Source organism: Neopsephotus bourkii, unplaced genomic scaffold (genome assembly GCF_033783945.1).
Source record: "Neopsephotus bourkii isolate Nb327-2 ecotype Australia unplaced genomic scaffold, CSIRO-AGI_Nbou_v1 NB_1363, whole genome shotgun sequence".
Classification (NCBI taxonomy): Eukaryota; Metazoa; Chordata; class Aves; order Psittaciformes; family Psittacidae; genus Neopsephotus; species Neopsephotus bourkii.
In genome coordinates, this window is record NW_026901842.1 from 241,376 (window position 1) to 254,988 (window position 13,613).

General features: G+C 51.3%; 1 protein-coding gene across 1 annotated transcript; it reads left to right on the forward strand.

Annotated features, from left to right (window-relative positions):
* The first annotated feature begins 1,785 nt into the window (after window positions 1–1,785).
* Window positions 1,786–13,152, forward strand: TSEN54 (tRNA splicing endonuclease subunit 54). Its single transcript, XM_061366890.1, has 11 exons — window positions 1,786–1,878; window positions 1,989–2,147; window positions 3,858–3,921; window positions 4,065–4,148; window positions 7,230–7,328; window positions 7,599–7,651; window positions 8,004–8,102; window positions 9,823–10,457; window positions 10,992–11,052; window positions 11,729–11,845; window positions 12,894–13,152. The coding sequence occupies exons 1-11, from the start codon at window positions 1,850–1,852 to the stop codon at window positions 13,042–13,044; spliced, it is 1,551 nt and encodes a 516-aa protein (XP_061222874.1). The 5' UTR covers window positions 1,786–1,849; the 3' UTR covers window positions 13,045–13,152.
* Window positions 13,153–13,613: the final 461 nt, after the last annotated feature.

The window sequence follows — 13,613 nt, forward strand, 5'->3', positions numbered from 1 at the left end:
GGTTTCTCCTCCAAAAGTATGCACACCCCCCTTTGCCACTCAGTTCGTTTATATTACATATAATGATTTCCTAAACATGAGAACGCTTCACGCCTAATACATATGCAAAACCTATTTCTGTCTAGTATTATAATTAGGTTTCTGGCATTCATCCCACTGGTGCGCCTGCGCAGTGCCTCCTGGTGGTGGTCATCAGGGGTCATGAGGATGAAGGCCTGTAGTTCCTCTTCATCACCACAAGTAACTTCTTGCCTTCACGCAGACTCAGTAGGGTTTCGGCTCCTGTCCAGACCTCAGGTTTGGTACAAGTCGGTTTTATGTATCTGAAAGTAGAAACTTGTCAAGTTTGTAAATTTTGTTACTCTGGCTGTCTTTTGTTCCTTTTCTGTCTAAAGATACTATCTGAACAAGAAGGTCTTAAATATTAAGCTATGAATCTTACCTGCTACAATTCTGCCTAGCAGCTGTAACTCCTACAACTCTGCTTCACCAAGCACAGCGACTGCTTAAGCAAGCAGGCACAATGTTAACCCTTTGTTTCCTGGTATCAATACCACAGAGGGGCACCACTGACCAAAAATCGCTTCACCTCCTCACAGGATGAAGGCTCAACTGAGAAGGAAATAATCAGGCAGGAAATGAAAATTAAACCATTCTGTGGAAAATGAAGGGGAAGGGTTTATGCATTCATCTGCCTAAGCTAGCACCTTGTCAAAGGACTGTGACTGGGAAACCACGGTGGGAAACAGGGACTCTGCTGGGGCAATGCTGTATGTTTCCTACTTGAGGCCCAATGATTCCTGAGAAACAGTAACGGCCCTCGATGGGAGAAACCTCCTTTCCCAGTACTGCTCCTGCTCCAGGAGCTGTGGCACATGCCTGAGAGCGCATGGCACCAGCCGTGGGGGCTGTGGGGGACGCGGGAGGAGAGGAAGCATCTGCTCTGTGCTGGACACAGCCACTTCCAGATGACTGCCTGGTTCCAGGTGGCTCTGACTGTCCCATCACAGGGCACAGCTGAACCCATTGCTGATGCTGGTGATGCCTCTGGGGAAATGTATTTAATGGCAAAATTCCATGTGGCAGAGAGGAGAGGGAGGGAAAAGGGGGGGAGAAGGAAGTGTGAGAGGTGACAGCAAGGCCAGGAAGGAGGGGAAGAAGAGGTGGCCCAGGTGCTGGACCAGATGTTCACCAGAAGCCCCTGAAGTCATAGAATCACAGAATGTTTTGTGTTGGAAGGACCCTTAAAGCTCCTCCAGCTCCAACCCCTGCCACGGGCAGGGACCCCTTCCACTGGAGCAGCTTGCTCCAAGCCCCTGTGTCCAACCTGGCCTTGAACACTGCCAGGGATGGGGCAGCCACAGCTTCTCTGGGCACCCTGTGCCAGCGCCTCAGCACCCTCACAGGGAAGAGCTTCTGCCTAAGAGCTCAGCTCAGTCTCCCCTCGGGCAGGTTCAAGCCATTCCCCTTGGCCTGTCCCTCCATCCCTTGTCCCAAGCCCCTCTCCAGGTTTCTTGTTGACCCTTCCAAAGCAGATATCCATGCCTGGGACTAATATTAATTGTCAATAAATGAGTTTTCCCGGAGCCCAGCCTGTGTTACCTGCCCTGTCAGTGGGTCAGCCACCTCCCTGCCTCTACCCCAACCCAGGAGCTCTTCCACTTTTCTTCCTCCGCCGTGCAGTGAGGAGGGGGGGGCGCTCACCCTCCAGAGCCGGCCCTGGCCCGCAGCATGGGGAGAGCCGCAGCGCTCGCAGTCCTCCGAGCCTCCAGGGGGCGCGCTAGCGGCGCCTCGCTCTGCCGGCGCTAGGGCCCGGTGGCGGCAGGAAGCGGCTGCGCGCGGTGGAACTATGGAGGCCGAGTGCTCGCGTCCTCTGAGGTAGGCTGGTGCTGGGCCGTGCGGCACGGGGAGGCCGCGGGGCGGGTGTCGGTGCTCCCGGTGCTCTCGGTTTCCCTGCCCCTCACCGTGCCGCGCCTCTCGCCCCGCAGCGCGGCGCAGCCACGGGCGGCCGGCGGCCGGAAGGCCTCGAAGCGCACGCAGGGCCAGAAGGACTTCATGCCCGACGGCTCGGCCGAGCAGGCGGAGAATCTGCGCCTGTGCCAGGAGGAGCAGTGGCGGCTGCTCTCCGAGGAGCGGGTGGTGCGGCGGTGAGTCCCCGCGGCTGGGCGCGGAGTGCTGTGGGGTGCTGGGGCACTGCGGCTGTAGCAGTGCAATGGGAATGTCAGGGAGGTGTCCGCAGTCGGGTCCCTTAGGCATCCCTTCGTTCACCTGCTGGGGAGGAGGAGCCGGGGGAGCACACCCCGGCGGTTCCTTCCGGAGCAGGGACTTGCACCAGCACCAGGGACCTCAGTGGGGGTGTTCAGACAGTCCCTTGGTTCTCTCAGGTGTGTGTGTTCTCCTGCAGCCTTTGCAGACAGCAGCCACTGATTTCTTGTGTGTGACCTGAGTTACACAGCATCTTGTTGGTCACAGAATCGTAGAATCCCAGACTGGCTTGGGTTGGAAAGGATCTTAAAGCTCATCCAGTTCTACCCCCTGCCACGGGCAGGGACCCCTTCCACTGGAGCAGCTTGCTCCAAGCCCCTGTGTCCAACCTGGCCTTGAACACTGCCAGGGATGGGGCAGCCACAGCTTCTCTGGGCACCCTGTGCCAGTGCCTCAGCACCCTCACAGGGAAGAGCTTCTGCCTAAGAGCTCAGCTCAGTCTCCCCTCGGGCAGGTTCAAGCCATTCCCCTTGCCCTGTCCCTCCATCCCTTGTCCCAAGCCCCTCTCCAGGTTTCCTGCAGCCCCTTTAGGCACTGGAGCTGCTCTCAGGTCTCCCCTTCAGGAGCCTTCTCTTCTCCAGGCTGCCCCAGCCCAGCTCTCTCAGCCTGGCTCCAGAGCAGAGCTGCTCCAGCCCTCGAAGGATCTCTGTGGCCTCCTCTGGAACTGCTCCAACAGATGTTTATGTGTGGCCTTGTGCAGATTTGGCCTCCTCGCAGTGTCCTTGGTTTATCAGTTTTAGTGGTTTTTAACAGCACTACCAGTCTCTGGAGTTTACAGTTTCTTGGGAGACTTTCACATGCTCCCTGTCAGTGCACACTCTTTGGCCAGTTGTTTTCTGGTCATGGTTTCTCTATCTGCACTGTTCAGTAGCAGCCCAAACTATTCACATAAAATCACAGCCCTGGGGACTCTAGAATGGCGACCTCCCACAGACAGGCAGGTCTCCCTGTGTTATCTTCCACTGCTGTCAAAGTCAGATTTGTGCAAGTACATCTGTAAATGCGTGTCTTGGACCAGCAGTGGAGGCTCTGGAGATGTGGGGGTGACAGGGTAGGTTTACATTTCCTTTCAGATGGGGAAACTGCTACTGACTAAAGATGTTCTGTTCTGGACCCTACAGGTCTTACCTTCTGTTTCCTTAAGCCAGCTACTAAAAATGAATGTTTGCATTCTTGAAGAGTCACCCTTCACTATTCCATTTGCTGTTTTTTGGTTGGGTTTGTGGTTTGCTTTTTTTCTTCCCTATAGGCTCCTGTGGGTGGGATACAGCAATTTGAGTGTCTTAGAAGCATCTGAACAGTTGTATAATCTGTCATGGTTTATAGGCCATGCATCCCTAGCTAGCTGCTATAGCCTATGGACAGATGTCTGTGATGCTGACTGAAGACCCTTTAGGTCTTCAGTTGGTGATGATAAAATCTTCAGCTGGTGCTGCTAGATCCAGAGGATGCTGTCTTTCTAAGGCCTCACCCTGTAAAAATGCCACCTGGAAGTCTGCTGCCTTTTGACACCTTCTTGAGCTTGTTGTGTTGCTACAGCAGGAGTTGACAGTAAGACATGCCAATATTAACCTAATCTTTAACCTTCTCAGGGGGAATCTGGTAAAAGCAGAGTGGAAGCCAGAACAGGGCATCGTGGAGCTGCAGTCCCCTGCGGTGAGTGAGCTACAGAGTGTACTTGGTGCCATCATCTGCTGCTGGCCTTTGCAGATTCCTTAATTTGCTGCTTGAAGTGGGAAAGAACTGCTTATCAGTAGGGACCAGCCACAGCCCATCATGGATTTGTGCTTCTGTTCCAGGGGAAGTTCTGGCACACCATGGGGTTCACACAGCATGGCAAACAGTGCCTTCTGCCCGAGGAAGCTCTATACCTGCTGGAGTGTGTAAGTACGATACCTGGGCATGGATGGGGCATTGTGTCCTTTTGGAATGACCGGGGCAGCTGTAGCAGCTTTAGAATTATAGAATAGTTTGGGTGGAAGGGACCTTCAAAGCAAATCTAGTCCAACCCCTTGCAATGAGCAGGGACACCTTCAATTAGATGAGGTTGCCCAGAACCACATCCAGCCTGGCCTGGAACGTCCCCAGGGATGGGGCATCCACCACCTCTCTGGGCAACCTGTGCCAGTATTTCACTACCCTTATTGTAAAGACTTTTTTCCTTGCATCCAGTCTGAATCTTCCTCTTTTAGTTTAAAGCCATCACTCCTTGTCCTGTCCTGCTAAAAAGTCTCTTGCTCTCTTTCCTGTAGGCCCCTTATAGGAACTGAAAGGCCACAATAAGTTGTCCCTGAAATCTTCTCTTACCCAGGCTGAACAACCCCAACTCTCTCAGCCTTTCCTCACCGGAGGTGTGCTGCATCCCTCTGATCATTTTTGTGGCCTTTCTCTGGACCCTCTCCACAGGTTCATATGTCTTTCCTGTACTGAGGACTTCAGAGCTGGATGCAGTGCTCCATGTGGGGGATCACCAGAGCAGAACAGAGTCCTCTGAATGCAGTCCAAGATACAATTGGCCTTCTGGCCAGTATTCTGATTTCACTTGCCTTGTTGACCTGGGTTCAGCAGTAGCAGTCATTTTTCTCCTTCCTAGTAGCTGGTGCAGTGCTGTGGCTTTGACTTTCAGCCTGGGAACAACACTGATAACACCGATGGTTTTAGTTGCTGCTCAGTAATGTTTAGTCTGACCAAGGACTTTCTGAGTCTTGTGCTCTGCCAGGGGGGAGGGGAAGCCAGGAGGAAGCAGAGCCAGGACACCTGACCCAAACTGACCAAAGAGGTATTCCATACCACAGCACGCCATGCCCAGTATATAAACTGGGGACAGTTACATGGAAGGGCAAGATCACTGCTGAGGTTGGGCTAGGTACCAGTTGGCAGGTGGTGAGCGCCTGTATTCTCTTCCCTTGTTATTTCCCTTATCATCATTATTATTGGTGGTAGCAGCAGTGGTTTGTGTTATACCTTAGTTACTGCACTGTTCTTATCTCAACCCATGGGAGTTGCATTCTTCGGATTCTCCTTCCCATCCCTCCAGGAGCAGGGGGAGAAAGGGCAGTCAGTGAGTGGCTGTGTGGTTCTGGGTTGCCGGGTGGGCTTAAACCACGACACTTGTGTTGGTCGCTGGTGTGATTTGAGCAGGTGATAAACCCCTGGTTCTTGAGGAATGGTCTCTTTTTTGCCTGTTGCTGATGGAGCTCTTTGTCTCCAAGCCATGGGTTATTTTGTACTCTTCGGGAGCCCCTGTGTCACTGACAGCATGTGTCAGTGTCCAGTTTATTCCACTGGTATTATTTTAATCCACTCCTATGTCAAATACAGTGATAGAGACAAGGAGTTTTACCTGATCTGAACTTCTGTTGGTACAGCAGGAGTGAATCAGCTTTCTTACCAGAGTGAAAGAAGCATGAGAAGCAAGTTACAGAGTTTTCCATTGAGATCTCTACTTTCTTGCTCTGGGGATGATGAAGCACATGTTTATATATTAGTTATTTCTTCGATGAAATCTGTGTATGGACACTTGGCCTTCCACAGTCCAGGAAAACACATTGTTCTGGGAATTTGTGGAAATGAGATCAAACCATTATCTGCTATTCCTTGTAGGAGTTAATTGGAATAAAAGGGTTTGACACCAAGGAACTCTTTTCTTCAGAGCTGTGTGCAGTTAATTAGGACATCTGAGACTGGTCAATGCCTTTTCTGTCATAAACTGACTTCTTCCCTTGTCCCCAGTGTATCTTACAGATTTTGCAGTGGCAGGGTTCAGAAGTTCCTTAGCACAGTTTTTCTGTGCTTCTCCTTGAAGCTGATAGGAACTAGTGAAACCCTCTCAAGCCTGACAGGGCCACACAGAGGCACTAAATCAGACCTTTCCATGTGAAGGGTGTTGGTATGAGAGACAGTTCTAGAGCAGCCAGTGCTGTACATGCTTGACAGTCAGAGATATTTGGGCTTCCTACTTGACATCTCTTCTCAGGATGTATGGCAGAAAGAAATCTAAATGGGGCAGACGGGAGTGAGACTAAGTTGTTTTCAGTGCTTCTCTGCTTGCAGAAATGCTGGTGAGGGCTCAGCTGGATTTCTTTGCCATAAAGAGGGATTTTTTTTTGTCTCTCCACCAAAGCCTGGAATCAGTCTGATCTAAAGGGGAGCTTTTTTTTCCTTTAGCAAAACTTAATCAGATAGTGGGCATCTGATGCCATCCCTTAAGTCCAGACTGCAGAGGTTGGGCTTTTTTAGCTCTGCCATTTTGACAAATAGATCGGAAACAAGTTGATGAAAATTCAGTTATTTGGTCAGTTGCTGATTGCAGGGTCTGTCCCCAGTTAGATGCCTTCAGACCATCCCAGGGTGCAGCTGTGGTTCTTAGTGTGGTGTTTGCTTTGTTTGGGTGAACACTGTCTTCAAAACGAAACAAAACAAAACCCAGCAAGGTCAAAAAAAGAAGCCTCACCTACAGCTGCCTGAGGGAGGTGAGCTGCTGTTGCTTGGGGAATGTAGCAATGGGATCACTGGGGCTGCAGTAAATGCTTCAGAGGAGCCACCAGCTACTGGCATCTGAGGACATCTGAGGACACCATCAATTCCTCTGCTCCAGCTCTCTTAGTTGTGCTGGTTCTAAAAGGTTTTGTAGTTGTGCCATGTCCTGAGTCACTGAGATCATCAAAGTTAAAGGCATTTATCTCCCAAAGCAGTCATCATTGTAGTAGTTGAGCATCATGCTCCCTGCAGCATCCTCCAAACATGCAGCTGGAGCTGACAGTGGTGGGTGGGAGCTGATTGCCTGGCTGCTAAAATAAGGGCATGGGGGAACTGGGCATAGGAGAGGGACTATGAATAATCCAGGTGGCACATGGGTATCGTGTCAAGGAGGGTGCTGGGACCAGCTGTCAGGAAGAGAGCAGTGTGAGCTTACGTAGGTTTGTTCTCTGTGATTCTCTCAACACCAAGCTTTTGCCCTGCAGGGCTCTCTTCAGCTCTTTTACAGGGATCTTCCCTTGTCCATTGAGGAAGCCTATGAGATCCTGCTGTCCCAGGAGGCAATGGACCTGCCACATTACCAGGTGTGTTGAGACCTCCAGCTGGTGCAGGGAGCCCAGCCTCTGCCACACCGCCTCCTCCAGTGGCTGAGAGCAGAGTGGGACAGTCAGGGAAAGTTTTTCCCACTCAGTTTTCTAGATGATCCGTTCCTGTTTTCCCACCTTTGCTTCGAGTCCTCACCTTGGCATTTTCCCCTCTGTGAGTGCTGCACTGTGTTTGCTCAGTGATAGCAAAACTGAAGTAGATTGTCTTGGGGGTAGTTGTTTAACCCTTTTGCTTTCCTTTGCTCTAAGGTGTTCAGCCACTTGAAGCAACTGGGTTATGTTGTACTGAGATTCGACCCCAGGTAACCAACTTTTCCTTTCTGTGCTGCTTTTTCCTTTCTGAAGACCCTGAGCAGCTCTGTGCCTGCTACATGGCCCCAGTGGAACGGCAGCGAAGAGGACTTTGACCCTGCATTCCTTCTCTTGGGAAGATTAAAGGATAAAAGTGGCACTCTACCCTTCCTTGCTCCTCCCTCTTGAGGAGGTGGTTGGGAACATGAAATGGGGCGTGAACTGAGGACCATCCTGGTCCTGCTTGTGGATTTTCTGTGCCTGAAAGAAAAGGTTTTTGTTGCTGTATTCTGAGGCTGAGCAAAAAGGGCAATTCCACTACCTCACCCTGCTCTTAGCCTCTGTGTTGGTGTCTCCTTGCAGCACTGTCCTGTCTCCCTACGAGAGGCAATTGAATTTGGAAAGTCACTGCAAAAGCTCTGGGAAACACCATTGCAAAAGGAGGAGGAGTTCCAGTCCCGGGTAAGCATGTGGCCCAAAGCTGCCTTCTGTCCTCTCCCAGGCCCTGCTGGCTCAGGAACAGCTACTTCATCACTGCATCCTAGTGCTAAGACAGGCAAACTGCCCCTGAACCTGCCAACTGCCATGGTGAGATGCCAAAGTAGAAGGATAGAGAAGTCAGTGCAGAAGAAACATGTGGCAGGAGTGTTGTCTTGCCCTCTTTTAGAGGGAGTGCGAACACCGCAGTGCATCTTGCACTTATCCATCCCCTCAGGGCAACTTACACTCTAGGGCTAAAGAGCAGAGTGTATAGTTGAGTCCTGGTACTTGCACATGGCCTCTAAATGTTGCCACGATGCAGACAGAAAATGATTTAATTTTGTTAATAATTCTGACAGCTTCCAGTAGGTGGCAACATCCTCTGAGAGACAAGTGAGGATGAGTGTGGTCTATGGGTCCATTCCTGCTGTCAAGTGAATCAGTCCCTGAGGAGTTAGGAAATTCTAGGAATTGGAAGATAAGACTGCTGATTTAAGAATTGCCCCATCTTCTCTGGGAGAAGGGGCTGAATCTCATACCAGTAAGAGGCAATGGTAGGAAGGTTTCTGCCTGGCCTGTGCTGGTTTGGCTGAACTCCATAATGTTTGCATGGAGGTGTTTGGGTGTATATGGGGTATGTGGAGGCTGCATGGCAGGTGGGGAGTGTGTGTCTCTGCAGATCAAGGCTGGGATTCTGGGTGTTAAAGTTAAACCTCATGTAGGACTGCTGAGAAATGTATTCTGCTTTTGGCATTCATTGCTTGGTTTTGGCCTGCTTTTAGAATCAGAATCAGTTGGGTTGGAAAAGACCTTTAGGATCAAGTCCAAACTTTCTCCAGTACTGTCAAGTCCACCACTAACCCATGGCACTGAGGCCTCGTCTCCACGCTGTGTGAACACTTGCAGGGACGGTGCCTGCAGCCCTGCCCTGGGCAGCCTGTTCCAATGCCTGAGCACCCTCTGGGGCAGGAATTGTTCCTCAGCTCCATCTAAACCTGCCCTGGTGCAGCTTGAGGCCGGTTCCTCTTGTCCCATCCCTTGTTCCTTGGGAGCAGAGCCCAGCCCCTCCTGGCTCCATCCTCCTGTCAGGCAGTTGTAGGCAGCCATCAGGTCCCCCCTGAGCCTTCTCTTCTCCACACTGAACCCCCCAGGTCCCTCAGCCCTTCCCCATCACCCCTGTGCTCCAGGCCCTGCACCAGCTCCATTCCCTTCTCTGGCCCTGCTCCAGCCCCCAGTGTCTCTGTTGCAGTGAGGGGCCCAGAGCTGAATACAGGATTCGAGGTGCGGCCTCACCAGTGCCCAGTGCAGGGGCACAATCCCTGCCCTGGCCCTGCTGCCACACTGGTGCTGGTACAGGCCAGGATGCTGGGGGCTGCCTGGGCACAAGCTGCTCATGTTCAGCTCCATCAATCAGTACTCCCAGGTCTTTCTCCACCAAGTGGCTTTCCTGCCACTCTTCCCCAGGCCAGGAGTGTTGCAGGGGGTTATTGCTTTTTTTCCCTTCTTGTTTTGTCACACAAGTAAATGCGCTTCTTCCAGCCAAGAGGTTGTCAAGGCTTTTCAGACTTGTCTGGGGTTCCTTCCACCTTTGCCGTCTTGATAGACTGTATTCTTCCTGTTAGCAGGGAGGAGTCAAGATTCAAAGGCAATAAAGTTCCACCACACGCTGCTCTCCCTTTTATGCTGCTGCTTCTGTCTTTAGGTCACATGAGAAGAAATACAAGGTACTACAGGACCTTCCAGAAGCTGAAGGTACCTCCGAAAAAGCTGGAGGTAACTGCGGAGACTCCAGCTGCCTTGCCACAGAGGAAAAGCCCTTGTCAGAGCAGCCAAAGGAATCAGATGCTGGCAGTGGAGAGGGGGAGTCAAATGCAGTTCCCCTTGATACAGGACAAAAGGATTCCCTGAGCCCCTCCAGGAGCTGGGCTGGAGACCACAAGGAGAGCAGCATTGGTACCCATGCACCCCGCTGGGATTTTACCACCATTGTCTTGCCAAACGTGGCCCCAGACCAGCCGTGCACACGTCTGCCCTCACCTGATGACAGGCTCCTGCCGGAGAACGTGCCGGGGAGGGAGGTTGATGTAGCTTGCTGGTGCTCATGCATCAATCAGAAACAGGAGAAGCTGTCACGGAAGGAAAGGGAGCAGCGAGAGAGGGAAAACAGGTACAAGAGCAGTGTCAATGCTGACCAGGAGGTGAGGCGCTGCTCCAGCTGGCAGGAGTACAAAGCCGTTTTGGAGCTGAGGAGCCAGCAGAGGATTTGGAAGCAACCGCGGCATCTCTGGGACCAAGCTGTCACACCGCTTTTGCGGCCAGATGAAGTTACCTCACCAGGTACTGGAGAGGGACCCTTTTTCACCCCCAGCCCTCTGAAAAGTTGCCCAATTCACAGCAGCAAAAGGGGTGATGTGGAGAAGCTGAACTTCAGCTTAGGGAACAGTACCTTGAGAAGGAGAATCTCATTAGAAGGCCTAGGCAAAGCAGGCAGAGGAGCCCAGCCATGGGTGTGGCGAGAGAGAAGAAAGCTTCTCCTCTGCTTTTCCATCTCTATAGCCCACTCAAACGCCAGGATAAATACAGCCTTGGGAGGTCTTCTAATCCATTCCGCATGTCGTACTATACTGCAGTCCTTTCTGCTGTGTTTCAGCATGTGAAATCAGGGCCAGCAAGATGCAAAGCAACTGCAGGGTGTTGTGGGCTGTGTGCTGGAGGAGATGACGAAGTTGACATCTTTGAAGTAGCCAGTGGTGACTGTGGTGCTGCCAGCCATTGTCAGAGGAGGAAGGCTTGTGGGTGGTGGTGGTGTGCTTGGAGTGCCCTGGGAGAGAAATAGCTTGTCTGATCCTTTCCTGTTCCTTCTCCCTCCAGCTGCGCTCCTCCAGCAGATCAGTGTGCTGCAGCCCTCCCACATCCTGGATGGAGCCTCTCGGTTAGTATCCAGCCAGCTAACTCATAGCTGTTAGGGAGTGGTGATGTCTTATGACTGCCTGCTTGTGAGGTCCGTGAGATGCTCATGGCAGCAATTTGGGTGCTGCCTGGCACCCAGGATGCCGAGAGAATCCAGCGCTCCAGGACCCTGTTGTAGTGAGTGTACCACGCATTTCTGTGAGGTACCAGGTCCTGCAGCACAGATCTGGGGCATTCAAGGCCAGATAAAACATCAGGGTTGCTCTTTTCCTGTCATTCACTGTCTGCACCCCAGCCATGTCATCTCCCCCAGAGGTTGGGTTTCACCTGTGCTCATCCCTGGAATGTACTGCCATCCCTGCTGGAGTGATTATAAAACCTTGGCTTTGGGACTTTTGGTTCTGCTCTTGACTGAAAGAGTCTGCATGGTGTTTGTGTGGGGCCCCTGTAAGGCAGTGCAGGGCTTTGTTTCTTTTAGCGATGCTTCTTGCAATGGGGGGGTGCAGAACAGGGCCAGGGTAGGTGTGGGGCAGGAGCTTGCTCTGGTGTGGGAAGGAATGGGAACAGTTGCAGGGTCAGTCCTTTGGGGGCGTGAAGCCTTTCAAAGGCCCAAGCTAGTTGGGCTTCAAGAGCTTTTGTGTCAATATCCTATAGCGCTTCAATCCCATATGAAGGTGGATATGTTCTTTCTTCGACAGGCTGCAGGCGGACCCGGGGGGCATGAAAATCCACTTCAACGTGTATCAAGCAGATGCTGTGGCCAGGTTTAAGAAGACGAACCCCGGGAAGCCGTATGTCAGGATGTGTGTTCAGAGGTATCCAGGGGTCTTATGCTGTGCTCAGAAACATCACAGTTGCAGTTGTGGAAGTGATGTCTTAATGATGTGTAAATGACCTGGCATCTTGTGAGCCTTATGGATGATTCCAGTGCCTCCCTTGAGGGTGGTCTTGCCCAGAATTATTCTTTTTACCTCTCAGTTCTTCCTTTGTTGGAGGCTGTGGCTGACAATTTCCCCACCCCTTGTATTCAGCCCACACTGTTTCATCATCTGGTTGTTGTTCATGTCATGTATTACTAGAGTCAGGGAGAAGAAGCCAGGGCTGTGTTTATGCAATGCTTGTGAAACTCAGGTAGAGCTCAGGTTTGCAGGGAGCTCTATGGTTCCTGAATCCTCAGCCAATACAGATCCCAGTGGATTTCTGCAGCCATGTACCTCCCACAGGCTCAGGACCATGGCTTTAGTATGTTTGTCAAATGTAACTTCAGGATCAGTATGAACATGGGATAGGTGTCTCCTTTCTTGCTGGATCACAACCTGATACTTAAACTCAGCAGGCAGGTACGAAGTTCAGTCTCTGCCTTTTCTAATTTTGACAGACAAAACTTGTCCCTCCTCTACTTTCTGCAGCTGTAGGGGAGCAGGGGAAGTGGTGATCCAGTTTTACAAAGGTCTGTCCTGAGCAAGTAGGGTGGATGATCCTTGCTGCAGGAATGTTTTCATTTACAAGCAAAGAGACTCGGCAAAGTTTAAAGGAGGGAAAAGCAGCTCAGATGTTGATCCCAGCAACCTAAAGATCTGCCTAGCACAAAGGTATTAAGATTGCACTGGGCTGGCAATTTGCCAGTCACTGTGTGAGCTGCATCTGATGAGCACAGCGTGGAGCAGCGGGCAGTTGCCCTTCGTTTTGGCAAAGGATTTGACAGCTCTCAGCTGCTGGCGTGCAGTACAGGCAGCCTCCTGCTGTGACTGAAAGGGGTGGGGAGGGTCACTACCAAATCCCAAGCCTTCGTGGTCGCTGGCCAAGACAACTTTGTGTTCCTCTCACTTTGAGAACAACGGGATATTTTTTTTCTCCCTGCAGCTTTGACGAGCAGATCCCATCTCTCCAGGCTTTGAAGCAGGTTACGTATCAGAGCGGGGACATCCCAGTGGTCTTTGCACTGGTGGATCATGGAGAAATTGCCTTCTATTCACTAAAGGAATTCAAGCTGCCAGTTGATGTTAATCACTGAAGTGGCTGTCACCTGCAGAAATGGCATGGGATGAAGGGGAGAGATTTACTCTGGATTTGCTTTCTTGATTAATGAAATACTGCAAAAAATAGAGCCTATGAGAACTGGTAGTTGACCATTTTATTTACAGTTAGGCTTCACCCACCCAGTTGGCTCAGGCATAACAGCAAAATTTACAGTGAGCAAATGTGTGTGGCTTAGCAGGGCATTTCTGGACTGGAATACACACTGCTTTGTTCTTGAAGCCACTGGTTCCCCACTTTCTCATCTTGTGGACCACTAGTCCACCTTTTCTGTGTCATCTTGCACTGATCTGTGGACCGTTAGAAAACACTCTGTTGGTGATCCTCTTGTCACATGTTAAGAACCACTGTGCTACACCAGTGGAATGGCTGGAGAGTCATTTAGGTCAGTCAGGGACAGAATAAGCTGATCAGATCAGTGGTGGTGGCCTGAGCCTCTGTTGTTCAGCTGCACCAACAACCATCTGATCAGATCCTGATCTGGAAGACACAGCCATAAAACTCAGCCACCCGGAATAAAGGTTAAGGCATATAAGATCAGGAAAC

What these genes read in the sequence shown, in the direction of transcription:
- TSEN54 (XM_061366890.1), top strand. Translation starts at nt 1,850, where the DNA reads ATGGAGGCCGAGTGCTCGCGTCCTCTGAG. An exon ending in GAGTGCTCGCGTCCTCTGAG is followed by an intron (nt 1,879 to 1,988) that starts GTAGGCTGGTGC and finishes CTCGCCCCGCAG; the next exon opens with CGCGGCGCAGCCACGGGCGG. An exon ending in GAGGAGCGGGTGGTGCGGCG is followed by an intron (nt 2,148 to 3,857) that starts GTGAGTCCCCGC and finishes TAACCTTCTCAG; the next exon opens with GGGGAATCTGGTAAAAGCAG.